This window comes from Blennius ocellaris, assembly GCF_963422515.1.
Source record: "Blennius ocellaris genome assembly, contig: SCAFFOLD_109, whole genome shotgun sequence".
Lineage (NCBI taxonomy): Eukaryota > Metazoa > Chordata > Actinopteri > Blenniiformes > Blenniidae > Blennius > Blennius ocellaris.
The window spans coordinates 94,464-114,311 of NW_027662285.1; the positions used below are offsets into that span (position 1 = coordinate 94,464).

At 43.7% G+C, this 19,848-nt stretch overlaps 1 protein-coding gene across 1 annotated transcript in view; it reads right to left on the reverse strand.

Annotated features, from left to right (window-relative positions):
• zfhx4 (zinc finger homeobox 4) overlaps positions 1 to 19,848 on the reverse strand; it is a 61,884-nt gene that overhangs the window by 24,357 nt on the left and 17,679 nt on the right. Inside the window, exon 5 of the mRNA XM_080521321.1 lies at positions 15,422 to 15,656. Coding sequence (XP_080377447.1) covers positions 15,422 to 15,656 — 235 coding nt within the window. The remainder of the gene's footprint in view (positions 1 to 15,421; positions 15,657 to 19,848) is intronic.

Sequence of the window (19,848 nt, forward strand, 5' to 3'; positions counted from 1 at the left end):
ATGTCACATTCCTGCGCCGTGCGCGTGGCTCTAGTTTGGCCTCTAGGTTTTAAGGGAAAAGCTTTGAAACATTACACCATCCCACACAGTCACAGCCATGTGCACATATGCACGCAGACACACGCACACACAGTCAAGGGCCAGCAGTAATACTGCCAGAGTAATAACCTTACAGACTTACTGATCTCCCTCCCTCCCGTTCTCTCACCCTCAAATCTTTATTTACCCTACTCTCCCTCTTTATCCCCCTCTCTCCCCTCGTTCTCCCTGTACCTTTCCCCCCCCGAATTTCAGCGCGTTTAACAAGCATTTAGATCTTAACCAGATGTTGTTAATGTAGCATGTCTAAAATACTAAACATCAACCCAGCGGAGAAGTTCTACAGCTCCTGCACAGGGCCTGGGAATAACTCACACACACATACCTACACATGAAACCTTCTGCACGTAACACACATTTACTCCCACACTGCTTTTAATGTATTTCATGCACATAAGTCCACAGCCCACATGCGAACATGTAAACATACCAGCACAAGCAAACATATGTTTTCATCTATACTCCCAAATCTACTCACACCCAATCATTTTATTTTTGAGAACATATGAGAACTTATTACGCCGGCAAATTTTTTTATTTTTTTATAAATAAATCTATTGTTTCAGGTTGACTCTGTAAGCCAGACAATAGGATTGTCACATTTAATTCGCTCCTGGTGTGAATGTCAATAAGTTGAACTGACAGAATAAGCTGAAAAAATGACTTTTGTGTAAAAAACGCTTGTATCAGCAGCTCCAAATTTGCTTTGTTGTTGTCAATTACGACTTCCTGAGACACTTCATTGTATTTTCTTTCGCTCAAATTGCCCGCTCCGCTGTCTTGCAGGCGACTAACAAAACACCTATTACTCTTCTGGAAAAAAAAAAAAAGGGTGGGGGGGGTGCAGAAAATCATATGAATAAACATACCCAAGATTAAAGGCTTGCATGTCTTGCTTGCTGCGCAGACAGAAACTGTTGTATCGTGGTAAGAGGGTAAGAGGGGTTTCATTTCCAGTGCTCTGGGCACTGAGGTGAAGGGTAGGAAGGAGGTGGGGGGTGGCGGCGTTGTTAATGATTCTTTAATGGCGAATACAAAAGGTTTTCACAGGACAGAAATATGGCTTCAAAAGGTTTAGTGATGAAAAAAAAGAAAATTGCCGCAACACCTGGCCTTATACAATAGGTTAGCACACCTACTGTACACACACACACACACACACACACACACACACACACACACACACACACACACACACACACACACACACACACACACACCTGCATCTTACACAACCCCCATATTGCATTTCGGCTGTTTGAATCACCTTAGGCTGAGTAGGTGAATTGAGGAGGCGGCACGGCAAGCTTACTGAGGGATTTAGGAATAATTTGAAAAGAAGATTCCTCTCCTCTGTTTCATCTCCTCCCATCTCTTTCTCTTATTTTCTGTTTTTCCTGGTCTTTTATGATTCCTCGGTCCAATATTTATCCAGCCCCTGATTATAAACATCTGGCCGATAGGGCAGCCTGCATGGCGGCAGCCGAGACAAGCGCACGCACGCACGCACGCACACACACACACACACACACACATGCACACTTGAAGAGTCACATACAAAGTGGAAATTTCACATACACTCTCCAACGTGACCCTGTCAGGTACAGACCAGAGAGAGAGAGAAAGGAAGGGATAAACTGAAGGGAAAGAGAGAGGGATAAACAGAAAGGGAGAGAGAGAGAGAGAGAGAGAGAGAGAGAGAGAGAGAGAGAGAGAGAGAGAGAGAACTAGGAGCTGAGGGTTAATGGCCTTCCCATCTCTGTGATAAGAATTCATTCTGTTCTATTACCAGCACTTATCTACAGAGGCTCCTGTCTTTCTCCTCTCTCCTTCAAACACACATACACAAACCCGCGGACGCACGCACACACACACACACATGCATGCACGCACAGACGCTGAGGCACACGCACAACAAGGGTCCGAGATCGATAGATGAACCTAATGAAGAAAGCAGCTGTTTCTCGGCATACCTGCTCAACTCTATCAGCCCAACAAGATCTCCCTGCCTCATTCATCTGTCTATCTATCCATCCATTTATCTATTCACCTATCTATCTATCTATCTGTCCATCTATTTTTCTATCTTTTCACACAGCTCTCCATCCATATAGTTATCCCATCTGTTCCTGTGGGCCTCCATTTATCCATCTATCGCTCCATCCATCACTACACTGGTAAACAAAGATACGAGCAGGATAGATATAGTTTGCAATTGACCAGACTGGTCCTTGTCATGTATTCAAGGTTTATTTATTTTCCGGGAACTAATACGAGGCCTGAAAATAGGGAATCTAATAAAATGGCTGCCGTGGTTTAAGAGAATGGTGGTGGTGTGTGTGTGTGTGTGTGTGTGTGTGTGTGTGTGTGTGTGTGTGTGTGTGTGTGTGTGTGTGTGTGTGTGTGTGTGTGTGTGTGTGTGTGTGTGTGTGTGTGTGTGTGTGTGTTGAGTGTATGCTTAAAATAGGCCTGTGACGGGCAGTGGCCAAATGGATAATGCTTAAACAGATCTTTATCCTATTGGGCTACTGTCCCATTTTTAGCTGCATAAAACCATCTGCTTTCAGAGCCACCAAAAAACAAGACTGTAATCCTAGATGGGAAACAAAACAAAACAAAGGTTTGGGTAGATTGAAAGGCTAGATAAAACACATCATATGAACTAATGTATTTTCTCAGTTAATTCACTATGAGAAATTGATGAAAATTAATAATAACCATCAATAATCTTTCACAAAAATAAAGGCAGCAAGAAATTAAAAGAGCCAAACCTAAAGGTTAAATTTGTCTCCATATTTTCACTGCTTTTCAATGGCTACATTCTTTCCTGATGGATACTCATGTTGAGCCCGTAAGCACCATATAGCATCCATTAGCACTTCACAATTTCATACATGTCATGCCTTTTGATACCCAGCATGTGTAAAACAAAAAAATGTGGGTATCATCAGAGCCTAATATATTCTGAGGCGACAGAGGATGAAAGAACTCCTCAGAATGACAAAAAATAAATCAAACATAAACACACAAAAAAATATCTTTAAGCGAAAATATTCATTACGTTGCTCAGAATTAACTCCGAGATGACTACAAAGGAACCTGTGTTCAAATGCAGAGCACACACATATACAAGAATGCGTGGACCTGGGGCCCGGAGATGGTATTGCACTTCCCTGGAGATGGTATTCACAGACAGTAACAAATAAGGAGTGTTGGCTTTCCTCTGACTTTCTCAAAAACATGCAAAAAATGTCCATTTCATTACTGCCTAAACAATGTCATATGGGCCCCCACTGGCCCTAATAGAAGCAGACAAAGACAGAGCTGCACACATATGCTTCAAATAAATCAGATTACTGAGGGAGAAAGGGGGAGAGAAGGAGTGAGAGAAAGAGGGAAAGAAAGAGAGACACCGCCAGACACTTAGAGGATTGACAATATTCCTTTTTCTTGCTACCTCCACCCGCCCTTTTTCTCCCCCCTTCCTCTTTCCTTCACTTTCTTACCCCCCCCCCCCAACGGGATCTGTTTTAGATTTGAGCCCGTGCTAGAGCCATATCTCTCCCTTATCTCTGCTAGCCGTCAGAAAACAGAAAGCTCCATGTTTCCATGCATTAGACTCCCGGCCCCTGACACGCCACTTGAAAATCTCACAACCCCTCAAAATGGCTGAGCAGGGAAAAAAAACAAAACTAAACAAAACAGTGAATATATCATTTAATCAAATGAAATGCAGGTTACAGCGCTGCATTGATATCATTTTTTTTTTTTCAGGCTCTTCTACTGTGTCATATCAAAGAAAATGTCAGCCGTGAAAATTATGGAAATGCATTTTGGTATTGTGACAACAAATGTCACCCAAAATCCCCCAAAATGAGATCACTGTTTGAAAGCCAGCGAGCGTCATTAGCTGTATTTGAAGATCCATCAGGATTTAAGTGGCTTTGACAGTTTTCACCTCTTGACCACCTCTGGATATCAAACCCCATCAAGACATCCTGTTGTGTTTTTGGCTCCAATTATGTCAAAGAACCCTTAAGATGACTGCAGAGAATTATTGATTATGCTTAAAGTTGCTACAAAAAAACCAGAAAGGGGGGGGGGGGGGGGGGGACTTGGACAGGGTGTGGAATATGTTAACAATTTGAAAAAAAAGGAAAAATCAATATTCAAATGACTTCTCGCATTGATTTATAATTAAGTCTTAATTGCGACTAGGCTTGGACTTTCAAACTGCCCTGTGACAATAGCAGAGGAAGAAGATAGCAGAACATTATTGATACACCTCAACAGTGGTGGTCGCCAAGACATTGATTCAGCCATTTTGCGGTGCCTTTGGCATGCACATGCAATATAAACGAACATGCATTTGAGGCAAAAACACACGCACACACACACACACATGCACACGCACACACTTACATGAACAAACAAATGCGCACTTAAGTGAACTAACACAGCATAATTAACCTTCATCCGGGAAAAGTCAGCGTTAGCTTGTCTGGAAACTTGACTGTACATATTAATGCATATCAATGTTTCTGTGTGTGTGTGCGCGCGCGTGTGTGTGTGCATCTATGCCAATTAAACTATTAAGTGTGGAACCGATTGACTTCATATGGGTTGGTAGGTCTTATTAGACTTCACAGATTTAATGTTAGTTAAGATGGCACACAATAATAGTCAGCATTTATTAGCAATTTAGTAGAGATTTCAATGTTATTGCCATCCTTTTCCTGTACTTCCACCCATGTGAGGGGTTCATGTTCAAAACTGTGTCTATATTTGTGTGTGAGTGTGTGTCCCCACGGGTCTAATCAGGTATCAGATACCTTTTGTTTTGGGAGCTCATTGATGGATGAAATCTTTATCTGTGCTATTGATCAGGAGGGTGCGGGTCCTAAACTGTCTGTCTAGCTGCCTGCCTGCTCTAGCTCTAACAAGATTGCCAGGGCCGAGTATATCAGTTAACATTTAATCAATGGCAGCTTAAGACACTGGGGCTAAGGGAAAGAAGCCCACCGCTTCAGCCCCCTGCCCCAAACCATTACTAGGGATTGAAGGGGAGCAATATGTTGGGGTGGGATGGGGGGGGGGGGGGGGGGGGGGGTTTGAAAGGTGGGTTCCACATGATTACAAGGGATTGGGTCTGGTTGATCACATGCCTTCAGGGGACAGAGGTGTGTGTGTTGGTGTGTGTGTGTGTTTGTGCCTCGGTGTTTACAGGCATGCAAGTGCTAGCTTGTCGATACATGTTAATACGTCAAAAACGCCAGGGGGAGTGGTGTGTGCTCGGCTTTCCTCTGCCGCCCTGTATAAAATAGGAAAAACTGAATGAAGTGACTGATGTATAAAAAAAAAAATTACCATTCAAATCAAGTGAAGGCTTCAAATTGAACATTCCTGAGCTAAAAAAAAAAAAAAAAAAGCATTCACACAACTGCATCGGGGAGATATGACATATCAGGCAATGCATGATTTTTTTTTCTGCCATGCTTGCGAAAAGCCCCCTGATGGTGAAATGCAAAAGAGAAGAGTCAGCAAAAAAGAAATATGATCAGTTAAGACTTTTTTCTTGCTTTTTTATATCATTTTTTTTTTACCATCAGCTCATCTCACTGCAAATGAAACCCCATCAGATGTAAGGGGCAGATCCTTCGTCTTCCATCTTCAACTTTTCACTTTCATTTTCTTATTCATGCAGTGGCCACGAGTCATGATCATCAAATCGCATTTTGTCAATTTAACATTCACTTGCATGTTTGCGGTGTCTGTGTGTGTGTGTGTGTGTGTGTGTGTGTGTGTGTGTGTGTGTGTGTGTGTGTGTGTGTGTGTGTGTGCGCGCGTCTCAGATTGTGCGAAATAATGTGTTTATGTGTGTGTGTGTGTGTGTGTGAGCGTTTGTCAGGGGGTTGCGCTGATGGGGGAAGCCCCTCTCACGTCCCTGTCTTTCGTCCAAAGCCTCGGAGATTCCCACCACCAAAAATCAATGTGTGTGAGAGCATATGTGCGGCTGTGTGTGTGTCAAGGTTTTGTAAGACAAATCTCTCCAGCGTGCGCCGCTTTAGTGCTATTGAACCAGGCTTCGATCACTCGGCCACTGTGAATAATGCAAGGGAGGCTACTGCTCACTTACAGCACAGGATGCTTGCATGTGCGTATGTGTGTGTTGCCTGTGCACGTGTGTGTGTGTGACAGGATGGCCCTCTTTCGTCCATGCAAATGCAACAGGGCAGTTCTTCGACGTTCCTCCACTTGGCCCTCTTAATCTCATGTCAGATACAGGAACTCCCACATTGATACTGTCTCTTTGAGTGTGTGCGCCAACTGTGTGTGTGCGTGCGTGCGTGTGTGTGCGCTGGAGGCTCCTACAGTAGACTGGAAGAGCTTAACTCAACCGGACAGCTCAGGCCTGCACTTTGACACACCCTGACTCATTACATACAGCCAGCACACAGTGGAATATTGTCATTAAAAAAGACAATTAGATATGAAGTCAAGGGAGCATCACTTACACACAGACACACAGACACACAGACACACACACACACACACACACACACACACACACACACACACACACACACACACACACACACACACACACACACACACACACACACACACACACACACACACACATACAGTACGCCTGCGAACACACAGTGCAGAAAATATAGGTGAACACACTCGCCTTCATATCCCCAGGTATACGAAGCAGAGATATTAATAATCGCGATGCTGTGGAGTAATTAAAATGATTCCAAATGACGAAACTGTGTCTCTGTGTGTTTTCAGCGTGTGTGTTTTTCTGTTAATTAAGCTGAATGATTTGATGTGACACAAAGCATAATGCTTTAATGGTGTCCTATACTTGATGTGGCTGCAGGGGACGACAGTTGATGAGGCTATAGGGAGAGACAGCTGGGCACACACAAACACTAACACACATGCACACGCACATTAAAACAGATACGGCTGCTCATTGGCCCTGCCTGAGAGGAGCACCCCCCCCCGACATAATTATCTGTGTCATCACTTATGAAGCAATTAAACAAACATCAGTTCCTATTTCCTCTCCCTCCGTCTCTTCACTCCTCCTATTCTGCAACTCTCCTCTCTCCCGGTATCGGTGCTCCTATCACTGCTCCTCCACTCCATGTATTTAATCCTCTCCTCTGTTCTCTTCTCCTCTGCTCTCCGCTCATCTTCCTCCCCTCCTGTGTGACTCCAGACAAGGTTTCAATTTCAGCATGCTGATTGTCTCATTGCCGACTCTATGCATGTCTAACACTTACTGGCACTCTGGGGACCGCCAATACACACCATAGAATGCCTATTACACTCCCACCCGTTTCTGGTGAGTGTGTGTGTGTGTGTGTGTGTGTGTGTGTGTGTGTGTGTGTGTGTGTGTGTGTGTGTGTGTGTGTGTGTGTGTGTGTGTATGTGTGTGTGTGTGTGTGTGTGTGTGTGTGTGTGTGTGTGTGTGTGTGTGTGTGTGTGTGTGTGTGTGTGTGTGTGTGTGTGTGTGTGTGTGTGTGTGCACGCAAGGGGTGATGAGGGTGTAAAATGCCTATTACGCTGAGAGTCTGGTCTCTCTTACACTGGAGAGAATTCTCTGGCGCCTAAAGAGCAGAAAATTGCAACGGTCCTCTTCCTCACTCCCCATTAACCTGCTTTTGAAACAAAGGCCTGGCTTAGGTGTGTGTGTGTGTGTGTTTTGTGTATAAGCGTGTATTCCTGCCCATTAGCCTTGTGCACCATCGTGGGTGAAGCACCTTGTGTGCCCAACCAAGCATACAGCGGCATCTTTTCTGCTTAAACCTTATGCTTGGTTTTTTTTTTTGTTTTTTTTAATTTCTGTTTTATTTAAACACCTTGTATGGGCTACTTCTTGCATTGTGTACTTTTATCTAACAACATCTTCATGTGTCATAAAAAAGCGTATTTCTGTGCCCTAACATGAACTTGTCACTCACTTTTTTCTTCCATCTTTCCATTCTTCATAAAAAAAAATAAAAAAAACTGCGAGAAGAGATAGTATCTCTTCAAGAGCTTCGAGACGACTAAAGCAGCGGGCATATTTGTCTAATTTGCACAAAGACATCCACATCAAAGCACAAATCAAGACCCATGCTCATTCAATGGATTTTTATCAGTCTATCCATTTCTTCTTCTTTTTTTTCCCCAGCGCCCCTTTTCTCCCTCTGTCACATTCCTCTTTCTCTCTCTATTTTCGGAGCGTTATTAGGACATGATAAAAGCAAAAGGGATGTCATGACACAGGACCCCCTGTTAGCATTAGGAGGTGGGAGAAAAAACGAACGAGTGAACGGGGGGAGAAAAAAGATGAAAGAGATTTGTCTGGAAATGATTGCTCACAAGGCATTGATTCTCTGCTTTAATCTCACACAGTGTGCTCAAATTTCCTATTAGGGAGATGAAGAAAAGAAGCGAGAGGGAGATGGGTCTTATTCAGATAGGTGGGGAGGTGAAACTTGGCATGTCTCTCAGTGTATCTTTGGGCAGACAAAACATACATTTCCCTTTTTCTGGAGAGAGAACTAATGTCCAGAATGTTTCTCTTTTTCGTGTGCTGTTAAGCCATTAGTCTGCAGTAAGTAAACATTGAAGAGAAACTGCTATTGCTGCCTAAATGCTGGAGGGCCTCTCTCACACTCACAGGATAAGCCACTGACAGCTGCTATGACTGCAAAGCTTCCTCCGGTTAGTGACGATTAGCATTAGCCTATAGGTAATCAATAACTGCTATCAATTCCATACCTCCTATTGATGGATGAGGAAAAGGAAATGGAGAGAAGAAGGGAGCAATAGAAAGGATAAATTCTTTGCTCTTGTGAAGACCGGCAGATATTCTACCTGATAATACTACTTCATTATGCTGCGGCTTTTTTTTCTTTGCGTGTGGATGGATGTGAATGTGTGTGCATATAGGCTGCCTTCAATGTCCATCTGTGAATTGTATCATCGCCGTCTGAGATTAGTGGCTGCTTGGACCCAGTGAGCGTATTGCCTGGTTACCGTGGCTCAGGCTACACACAACCCTCCTCCCATCACTGGATTGTTTGTCTTAATGCTGTGTGACATGTCCCATTGTTTTGTCCATCTGTGGTTAAGAGTCAATGGACAGGGGGTGTATGAAGGGATCGAGGAGGGAAAAGAATGGAGGTGAGGGAGAAAAAAATAAAGAAGAACAGGAGGAGGGTTAAGGGGGGGGTGGAGGGGGTTTGAGGTGAAGAAGGGAAAGAAAAATAACATGGGGGGGACAATTGCTGAGAGGTGAAAAAATATGGAAAGAGAAAGGTCAAAAAGAACCTAAGAGTAAGAGGAGAACATGCAATAACCCTGTGATTTCAAGTCTGGTCCTCAAGACTTGACATTCACTGCTTCCTTTTCCAGGAGCCTTCCGAAGGCTTTCGTTTCCATATGGAGCGGGGCCTTAAACTCTTTGTAATATCACTGACGTGAAAGACGTCCCGGCCCTGTGACGCTAGTCCCCTCTTCAAAGGGTTAAGTCATATTTAGTATGCGTCCTCAGAGCCCCACAGCTTTGTATTGTAAATAAGACTAATGTGGCATTGGTCAGGTATGCTAATTCAGATAATCAGTGCAATTTCTGCAAATTATAACTGTCAGTGTGGTGGGCACAGAACCTTGGCGGAAAACATGAGGGAACAATTTAGCTCGGGTAATACCCCTCCACCAAAGAGCTGCTCAACTCAAAGAAAAACAATCGGCCTGAGCCCATACCGCCCCGACACACCATTTCAAAAATAGTTTATGGTGAACGAGGTTCATTTTTTTTCTGAGGCACAAGTCAGCCTGTTGCCCATTTTTCTCTATGTGCACACAGACCGCAGAGTAATTATAATTTGCTTGGATGGAATTATTCAAAAAATGACCACATCTTTTACTCCCACTGCCATAGAGAATATGGTTTGGGGAAATTTGGGGTAAATTGCTACTTGCCGAAAATATAATAATATACATATATGAATGTGTCTTATTTTGATTTGACAAATGATTTAAAATGCAGTGTATTGTCTCCAGCTAATTGCACGGCAATAAAAAACTACATACTCAACTAAAATCCTTTGGGTCAAATCACATCGCTCTCATCAGAATAGTTTTTCCCAAGAACTGCATTTTTACTCATGTTGGGCACATAAAATAACATTCCAAGTTTTTATTATGCAAGGACTGAATGAATCCCATGTGACTGAAATCTGTGGACATTACCTTTTACAGTAAGTAACTTCCAGTCGCACAGTAAATGAAACAGAAAAGGTCACCAACAAATTACTCCATTTAATCATGTGTATGTAAGCAAATCAATATGCGCCATAATTGGTTGTCCTAACATATTAAAGCCAGTACTAAATACAGATATCAAAATGATAACTGCATGGGAGAGATCACTCTCAAACAGTAAATTTAGGTAAAGGCAAAAATATCTCATGATGAGCTTGTCAGCTGCAACTCACCATCTCCGTTCAAACTTGAAAGAGAAAATGGCCAACGCGACAACGAGCGCCAGTGGTTTGCTAGATCTGGGTGTGTGTTGCATCCTTTCTCTCACTCTTCTGGCCATCCATGACTGCTTATGTAATGGCCACAAATTACTGAGACAAACCCTGGAAATAGACTTCTGTCTGAGGAGAGACCTTTCTTTAAACAAAAAAAAAAAAGAAATAGAAAAAGAAAACGAAAAAGAAGAGAACCGCTGGAATGGCAGAACCACCACCCAGAGGGAAAAAAAAAAGTAGAAGATGAGGGAGTGAAAGCCTAATACCTCAAAAGATGCTCCGGTGTCATCACATTGAAATGCTTTTTTGGAAGGCGGCAAAGCCCTTCGCCACACTGACAACTCGCTGATTGTTTTCAGTGTTTTCGGTGTTTCGACTTAGTCGAGACACAGTTGTCGGGCGCGTTGAGAAACAAGTGAGGCGGCACACTCCACTCCATCCATGCTCCCTCCTTTCTGGATGCACACAAACACATCGGCATCCACACGCGAGCACATATAAGGATAATAAGAATCCATTAAGCTCAGTTTTTAGCCTACAGCTGCTATGTAAATGGTTAGCAAGGCTACACTAATTTGACTCGGACCAAAAATGTCCCAGAGCCTTATCACTCAGAGAAAACAAAAGGCTCTGGACACACTCACACATGCACACTCATACACCCACCCACCCACACACACACACACACACACACACACACACACACACACACACACACACACACACACACACACACACACACACACACACACACACACACACACACACACACACACACACACACACACACACACACGATTAAAGTGTTGTTGGTCTCTCTAAGTCAGAGGAGGTCTTTTGTTTAAAAGGGGGATTCAGACAAAGAGGGTCCTCTCCTTCCCTCTTTAATGCATGTCGGGTGGTGGTTTCTGAGGGTGAGGAGGGGAGGGTATAGAAGGATGGAGAAGTGTGGGTGGAGGGGTGGTGGAGGGATGGATGACAGGCTGGGCTCTCAGAAATAATTACCACCATAAGATCCCATCTCCCTTTTCCTTTTTGTGAGGGACCGAGGGAGCAAGGAAGGGGGGAAAAAAAATAATGACAGAAAGTAGAGTATGTAGAGAAGGCCCTATGTTTCTACTTGGTATGAGGAGCTTTACACATGATGGAGCACATGAGCTAATGGGCAAGGATGCACACACAGAAAAAGCACACACACACACACACCTCCTCCTCACAATGTTCTTAATGTTGATGAAAATGAAAAAGAGGGTCAGGACAAAACCCACAACGGGAAACTTGCTGCAGCGACTTCAAAGACTGTTAATGGTTCCAAAAAAATTCAGCTAAACAAATTGTTCAAATTATCAAACTGATGATGGAATACCCATGACTCTCAATCTGTCATAATTTTCTTTTTTACTCGAGTTTAACTAAAACAAAAAACAAAAAAACCTATTCAGATCTTAACTTTATTACAGTGTGGAGAAGGCCAGCATGGAAAAAAAAATAAAAAATCTAATTTTTCTAATTACTTTTGGACAATCCTCAAAGCAACATGGCCTCCACATCTTCCTCGTTGAGAGGCAAATCATTTACACTCGCACTTGTGATGCAAACTGGCATTTTCGTATAAACTCAATATACTTCATTATTTATAATTGTACACAGAGAGGAATGGTTTATCTCAGAAATGTGGACACAGTGGGCCTTTTGTCTCTGAAGGACACTGCTGCAACATCATGGTGAGAAGTTTTCACTGTATAGACGGTGAATGTTAACTCTAGCCCATGAAAGGAGATATGTTGACTCAGACATGCGCTTCACTTAATTCACAGTATTGTTTGTCTACTATGCTAAAATGTGCTTCCCAACCTGGGGACTTGGGTGGACCTCAAGCTTTTCTTATTCTATGACTACCAAGCTTGGACTTTGTGCATGTGAGAAAAAAAAAACAACAAGAAAAAACTTTCTTGAGTGTTAAAAAAACACCCTGGAAATGTGATTATTCATTTTATTCCGAACTTCACTTATGTTTATCAAATGAAATCTGTGGAATTTAGAGATAAGAACTGTTGGTTACCTGACGACAAATCTCAAAACAAGGCAACAAGAACGGAAGGCTGTGCCTCTATTACAGGCGATCATGAGCACATGCATTAATGTCCACACAATGCAGCAAAAGTGTTGCTTGCACACCCCTGTCTTTGTTTAAAACACCTATACCCTTGCGGTGTGTCTCTGCAGTACTATATCCTTAATAAGGCCATAAAATCAGCATCAAAATTGTTTAATGAAAGCCATTCACATGTACATAAAGTCCAGAGCATTAGAACTCTTATTCCCAAATGAGCCTATAATTATCTGGCTTGGTGCCAAGTCCCAGGCTTTAAGAGAAAGATACCGGTCAGCACTTAAATTAATCTTTTTCATACCAGTCTCTAATGAACAGAAAGTGCTCGAGTCAGGAGTTGCAGCCCCAGAAAACTAACAGCACGCATACACATGCATGGGTACACAAACAGAGGGTCCTTAAACCCAACACTGGCTGAAAATGTTGCCTACTATAGAGCCTTTTCCATCGGATAAAACACTCACACCATCTATCACTGCAAGAGCCCTGAGCAGCTATAATTTACCTTTTCTTCGTCATAACAACGCGGTATGCAATGTTAGCATGTGTTATTGTGTAATGTGAAACTCAAAGAGCACAAGTAACAAAAAAACAAAAAAAAAAGAACGGCTAAAAATAAACAACAACAGAAAACCGAAGTGCTCTGTTTTACTGCAAAACTGTAGAACAAGAACACAACCTCGGTTTATTACACCAACTCTTGGCGTTTGATCTCTCCTCGACACACTCGTACTTCACGCTCTACCAACACCTGCCAAACACTTATGGGCAATAAGGAAATGCCTTTGAAACGTTTACCCTGTACCTTGTGAAAGAAAACTGTTGTTCACAAAAAAATTATATAGAGTGGGCAAAAGGAGGGCATCCAAAAAAAGAGTGGCTTAGCATTTTGGATGCTGCCAGCGTCCGCTTAAGCTTTGCACTAGCTTCCACATGGAAATTCACCATGTGCCTTCAAAGCCAAGGTATAAAACCAGGGCCCATGCTACAAATATGGTATGTTTTAAGAGTGGAACATTTGAAATAGGTGCAGGAGGGAAATATTGATTTTGACAGGTTTAAAACCTGGTTGTGCTTGCTGGTTTTTAAACAAAAAAAAAAGTTTAAAAAGGGGGTGGGGGGGGGTCGTTGGCTGATGTTTTGGATTTACAAAATAAAATGGACAGGAGCAAGAGAGTGTGGGAGATGGAATAAGCAGGACAAAAAAGGAGAGAGAGACACCCATAAAAAGAAAGCAGAGAAACAAGGGGGTGGGTTGAGGGCCATGTTAAATGTAAGGTAATGATTTATCTAAGCATGCTTTTCTGCTAGACCCCAAATCTCACCGAAACTTTGATCCATGTGTAATTAAAACCAAACGCTCAGCGGCAATGGTCTCCATTTCAGGACTGGGAGCTCTTCTGCTATTTATGTGCGTGTGTGCGTGCGTGCATGTGTGTGTGTGTGTGTGTGTTGGGATCCACATATGTTTCTAAGCGCTGGGGCTCCATCTGGTTTAGGAGTACATGTACAGTATAAACAGGACACTTTGGGGAGCACAGATTGATGGTGAAATCCACACACAGGCTGACACACGCTCACACACGCATACACAAACCTATGGATTAATGCGATGCTGGAATGCTATTTAAAATGTGTTACCCCCCCCACCCCCCCGCTCTGCACTACCACCCCACCCTGCTCTCCCCGCTCCTGCAGGTCAAGCAAAGCAAAAACAAGTTAAGCGCTCATTTTCTGCCGGCAGCATTAACATAGGGATGACTAAATAATGGACCCTGACTCTCCGTCTTCTGGTTTAAATTACAGAACAGCCCCCTCCCCTTACACCCTGCAACCCCTCACCAACCATCCAACCCCCACTCAAAGAAAAACGATTAATCTTTTTTTTTTTTTGTCTCTCTGAATGTTTTACAGTTCTGTTACACTTATTAGCTGCTGGCAGGACGGAGACTCTTAAATGAAAGCCAAATTGCTTTGGTCATGAGAAAGGAAATGAAAGCTCACTCCAGGGAGAGACTGTGTAGCCATAGCATATGCGTGTGTTTGTGTGTGCGTGTGCGTGTGCGCGTGCGTGCGTGTGTGTGTGTGTGTGTGTGTGTGTGTGTGTGTGTGTGTGTGTGTGTGTGTGTGTGCGTGCGTGTGTGTGTGTATGAGTAATGTATGTGTGTGAGGAACATATGTGTATACAGGCCTTTGAGTATGAGATCCTCCCAAGGTGAAATTTCATAAGCTGACTGCCTGCCTGGGATGTCCCTGTGCACAGGACAGTGTGTGTGTGTGTGTGTGCATGCACGTGTTTGTGTGTGCGTATGTGTGTTTCAGATATAAGCGCGGCAGCCTAATAGGAACAGTATGCTCATTTTGGAGAGATTAGGAGGAATGGACGGGTCTGTATCGAGAGACGTGATCTGGATAGGAGAGAACGAGGCAGGGAGCGAGAGAGGATTGTCAGAATAAAAAGGGAGTGGTGCAAGGAAAAAAAAAAGGATGAAGGGGTTGTAATGAGTGAAACAAAGGATGGATTTCAATTGGAAAAAAAATAAAACATTACAACGCTACAACGGCCATTGGCAGAGATAACAAAAAAGTCTGAGCGTCAATTTCGGAGGGGAAACCAGGTGATACAATAGGAGAGGAAAAAGACGTTTGAATGTGCACAGACCTTGACTGGTGGCACATTCTTTGACATGGAACAGCTCAGGGAAGCTCAGGCCATCCTCGTCCCCTCCCAGGCCTTGCTGGTGGAGCTGGAGTTTCCTCAGTCCTTCGTTCTGCTGGTGGCGAGCTGAGCGGGCGTGCTGCACCAGGTTGAGGCGGGCCTTGGTCGAGTAGTCGCACAGCGTGCAGTAGTAGACGCACAACTCCGATCCGTGTGCGCTGTCCTGCTTCTGCAAGTACTGCGGAGCAGAAGAGCGTAGCTGTTAAGATTTGAGTGATCAAAAGTGACAACATCTCAGTCAATCTCTACAAGCGAGTGTGAGGCTCCTCAACATGAGTACACAGGCACTAATCTTTAAAGGATTTTCACATAAAAATGATGAACCAACTGAGTTTGAGGGCAAATAACTCCTAAGTGACTCTGGTACTCAAATTGTAACTTGTGGCGACGCGACGAAGCAGGAACAGATGCAGCTTTAAAGAGCAGCCTTAAGTTCACACACTACACACAAATTACCCGGATATGTTCGATGCGATGAAAAGATTGAAAACACACAAAAAGTCGGATAAGGGGTTGAGTTCAGAGCACAGTTTTTTTGTCTTTAACGTGTGCATTGTCCGGCTCTGCTTATTGTTGGCAGCTGCAGGGGTTTCTCATTCAACGTGTGCTGTCAGTTGCAAGCCCTTAATTTCCAGTTGCCTCTTTAATGGCATTGCAGCCATGCAAAGCTACCCCCTACCTCGACTCCTGCCCTCAGTGTGTGTAGGTGCACAAAACGCGCGCACACGCGCGCGCGCGCACGCACATTCGCACAGCCCCCATTCCACCTTGCCCTACTCCCATACACCCAGTCAAGCCAAGCATATCAAGTGTGCTTCTGTTGTTGCTGCCGGGCTAATGAACAATGCACAAAAACAAAAGACCAGGCCAAGCTTTTATTATCTGATCCTCTGTGGAGGGAGGGAGGGGAGAGAGAGAGAGAGAGAGAGAGAGAGAGAGAGAGAGAGAGAGAGAGAGAGAGCGAGAGAGAGAGAGAGAGAGAGAGAATGAGGAAAAGACACAGAGCAAAAAGGAGAGCAAGGCAGAGACAGAGACACCGAGGTGGCTCACAAAGGTTAGTTTACACTTTGGTAAGATTTATTCATACGGCCACGTGAGAAACAGGTGCACGGTTCTATGCGTGATTTAATACACGTAATGATTTGTGCATCTGCGTGTGTTTGTGTTAGTATTACTCCGTCTCTCATGTCTTCCTACAGGAAGACGCTTCTTTCCTGAAGCACAAGAAAAGTTAGCCAGGTAATATTTCCTTCCGAGCGTTTGCTGCCCGGTGTTATATGGAGCAAGGGGGAGGAGGGCCTGGAAAATGCATGAGTGTGTGTGTGCGTGCGTGTGTGCGTGTGCGGTGGGAGGAGTGGAGTGCAGGTGTGTGAGTTCTAACCCCCCACACCCTCTTCCTCCTTTGACAAACAGGGATTAGCAACATAGCTACAGCCGCTAACACATCTTTTCTCTCTGTCTCTCCCTCTTTCTTTCTTTTGTAGGAAATCTTGCGAGGTTTTTCTCACGAGACGGTGGGACGTCCCCTCGCAGTCAGAGGCCCTTTCAGAAGTCTTAAGTTTTAATTAAGTCAGAGTTGTCAGAAGAAAGCTCCCCTAGTCCAGAGCTCAGGGCCATTAATTACAGCTATCTTTGTTTCTCTCTGAAAGGAGGCCTCCCTTGCTCTTTCTCTCTCCCTCTTTCTTTGCTTCTTTTCTTTCTTCCCCTCCCTCCCTCATAGGAGCTCTGGGCTGCTGAACCATACTGTGGAAACCGCACAGACGTGTGCTGCGGAAGCAAACATGCATACATCAATTCCATCAATGAGGAGAACTTGAATTCATGTCTTTAAAGAAAAACAAACAAACTTCTTCTCATTTTCTGACCCAACATTGAGTTCTTGGGACTTTACCAATCATCTTGCAGTTTAAAATGGATTTCCATTGCAAAGTCATTATTCTATACACAAAGCTTTTATTCTATGCTCTACGCATCCCCATTGTCATTCATTCAGTCATCGATTATTACTCCAGAACAGAAAACAAGAACACTTTATACTGCTGCTTAGTATTTGTTCTTTCTCCTTTTAGCCGTATTCTGGACATTCACATATTTTCCATGACCATTCTCATAGAAATGGGAACCATTAAGAATTGAATAAAAAGAACTGAAAGGGGCCCTTAGAAATTTGAATGGCAAACTAGTAAGCACACAAGGTCTTTCTATTATTCACTGACAACCTTTAGTATATGTTAATAAAGCCCATGGGAGAAGAGTGCACTGGAACTGGCGACTATGTGTTGCATGTGTGCACGCAAACACGGTCACGTTCTGAGCAGAGACGATAGCCACGGATAAGAGTCTTATCAGAAAAAGGGCTTCATCGGAATAATCCTTCATAGTATACAATGTCTACCAACGATATTGCCATTAGCAGAATAGTACTGCTTTCGAATTTTAATTTTTATATAACTCAGTTGTGGTCTAAATGTTCTAGCGTACAATGTAATGTTTTAAGGATGTGAGGCTTCAGCAGAGAGTAGCTGAATGATATACTTGGGGTTGAACTGGGCTGCCAGATAGGTTTAGGCCTAATATTAATTCTCTCCCCATCAGCACATTCCAGAGGGTTTGTTTAAGACCTAAACTAGAGGGCTGTCTGTCGCTCTCTGGCACTCTGCAGGCCTGAAAGGCAGGCGGTCTGGTGATCACAGGCCAGAACATCCATGATTTATGAACTTTTAAAGGAGCGCTTTGACTCCTGCCAGGCGTGGGCTGTGTAATGCATATTCAAACACACAAACACACTGTTCCTGCTCCTGGGTTTGCACCCGTGTGTGTCTGCCTGCAATGCGCATGTGATTTATGCCACAGCTGATGTCTATGTGTATGGGCTGTACATACATTTTCGATCGAGTGTTTTTGTGTGCAAAATGTAAAAAAAAAAAGGACCATCCTTGTCAATATGGCACCTCTCCTGAGAGCCTGCTGGTTAATTGTTGAGGATTAGTGTTTGGCAAACAACCAACTAAGCTAACACTCCCTGTGGGCCAATCAAGATCAGCTAAACAGTTCTCCCTGGGTGGACCTAAACATGACATAGACATCCCTAGATGGTGGAGGAGGTGCAAACACACACTCATAGACAAAGAATGCAAATGACGACACTCAGGACTTCCTGTTTGCCTGTCAAAAACACAACAGCCCTGTCGATGACAAATTTACACACACGCACGCACGCACGCACGCACGCACGCACGCACGCACGCACGCACGCACGCACGCACGCAGACACACACACACACACACACACACACACACACACACACACACACACACACACACACACACAAACACACACACACACTGGGACTTGCATGAGGAGAAGGGAGGAGAGTCATTTTGACAGGTAAAGGAAGCTCCCTTGTGTAGTGGTTTGCCGCTGCTGCTGGTACAGTGTGTGTGTGTGTGTGTGTGTGTGTGTGTGTGTGTGTGTGTGTGTGTGTGTGTGTGTGTGTGTGTGTGTGTGTGTGTGTGTGTGTGTGTGTGTGTGTGTGTGTGTGTGTGTGTGTGTGTGTGTGCGTGTGTGTGTGTGTGAGTGTGTGCGGATGAGGATGACAGAGGACTGCATTCATTATGCAGAATGAGATGTTTACAAAACACCTTTCTCACACACACACACACACAAACAGGAGCACACACACCTCCCCTCTACTCGCTCCCTGGGTTTGCGGGGAGGATAGCAGCACTGCTGTCTCATATCCATTTGTTCTATCTGGGGTGACAAAGCTGCCTCATTAACTGAATTCTTAATAAGCCGAGCTAAAAGACATCTTCTCACAACTTCTTTTATCTCCCTGTTCATGTACAAGTACGTGAACGAGTGTGTGTGTGGGTATAATTTCAATCCTTCTTTTCTTCTCCCTGTGTGTGTGTGTGTGTGTGTGTGTGTGTGTTTTGTGCATTAGAAATCTCGTCTCTTTTTTCCTCCTTATTTTACCTCACAAGTATGTTTCTGTGTGCGTCTATAATTTCAATCGTGTATTTTTTCCCTCTGCCTATGATTGTGAAGTGTTCACTGGTAATGTTAAAAAATATTTTTGAAAAAAAGCTGTGCAAAGCAGTTGGGTTGCATATTTCCTCCATAAACCAAATGACAAATTAGGGTACTCAGTACAAACATGACTCTTTCCTGTCATTAAGTGTAAAACCAGGCAGCTAATGAATACATACTGAAAGTAAGAACCTTCTGCCACCGCAGCTATGTCTTAACAACCAGAGTGTGTGTCAGAACATGTGTGTACAAGTTTTATATGTTTTTCTTTTTTTTTTTAAACAGTGTGTACATACAGGTTTGTTGTACGTGTCCATTGAGAGTGCGGGAATGCATG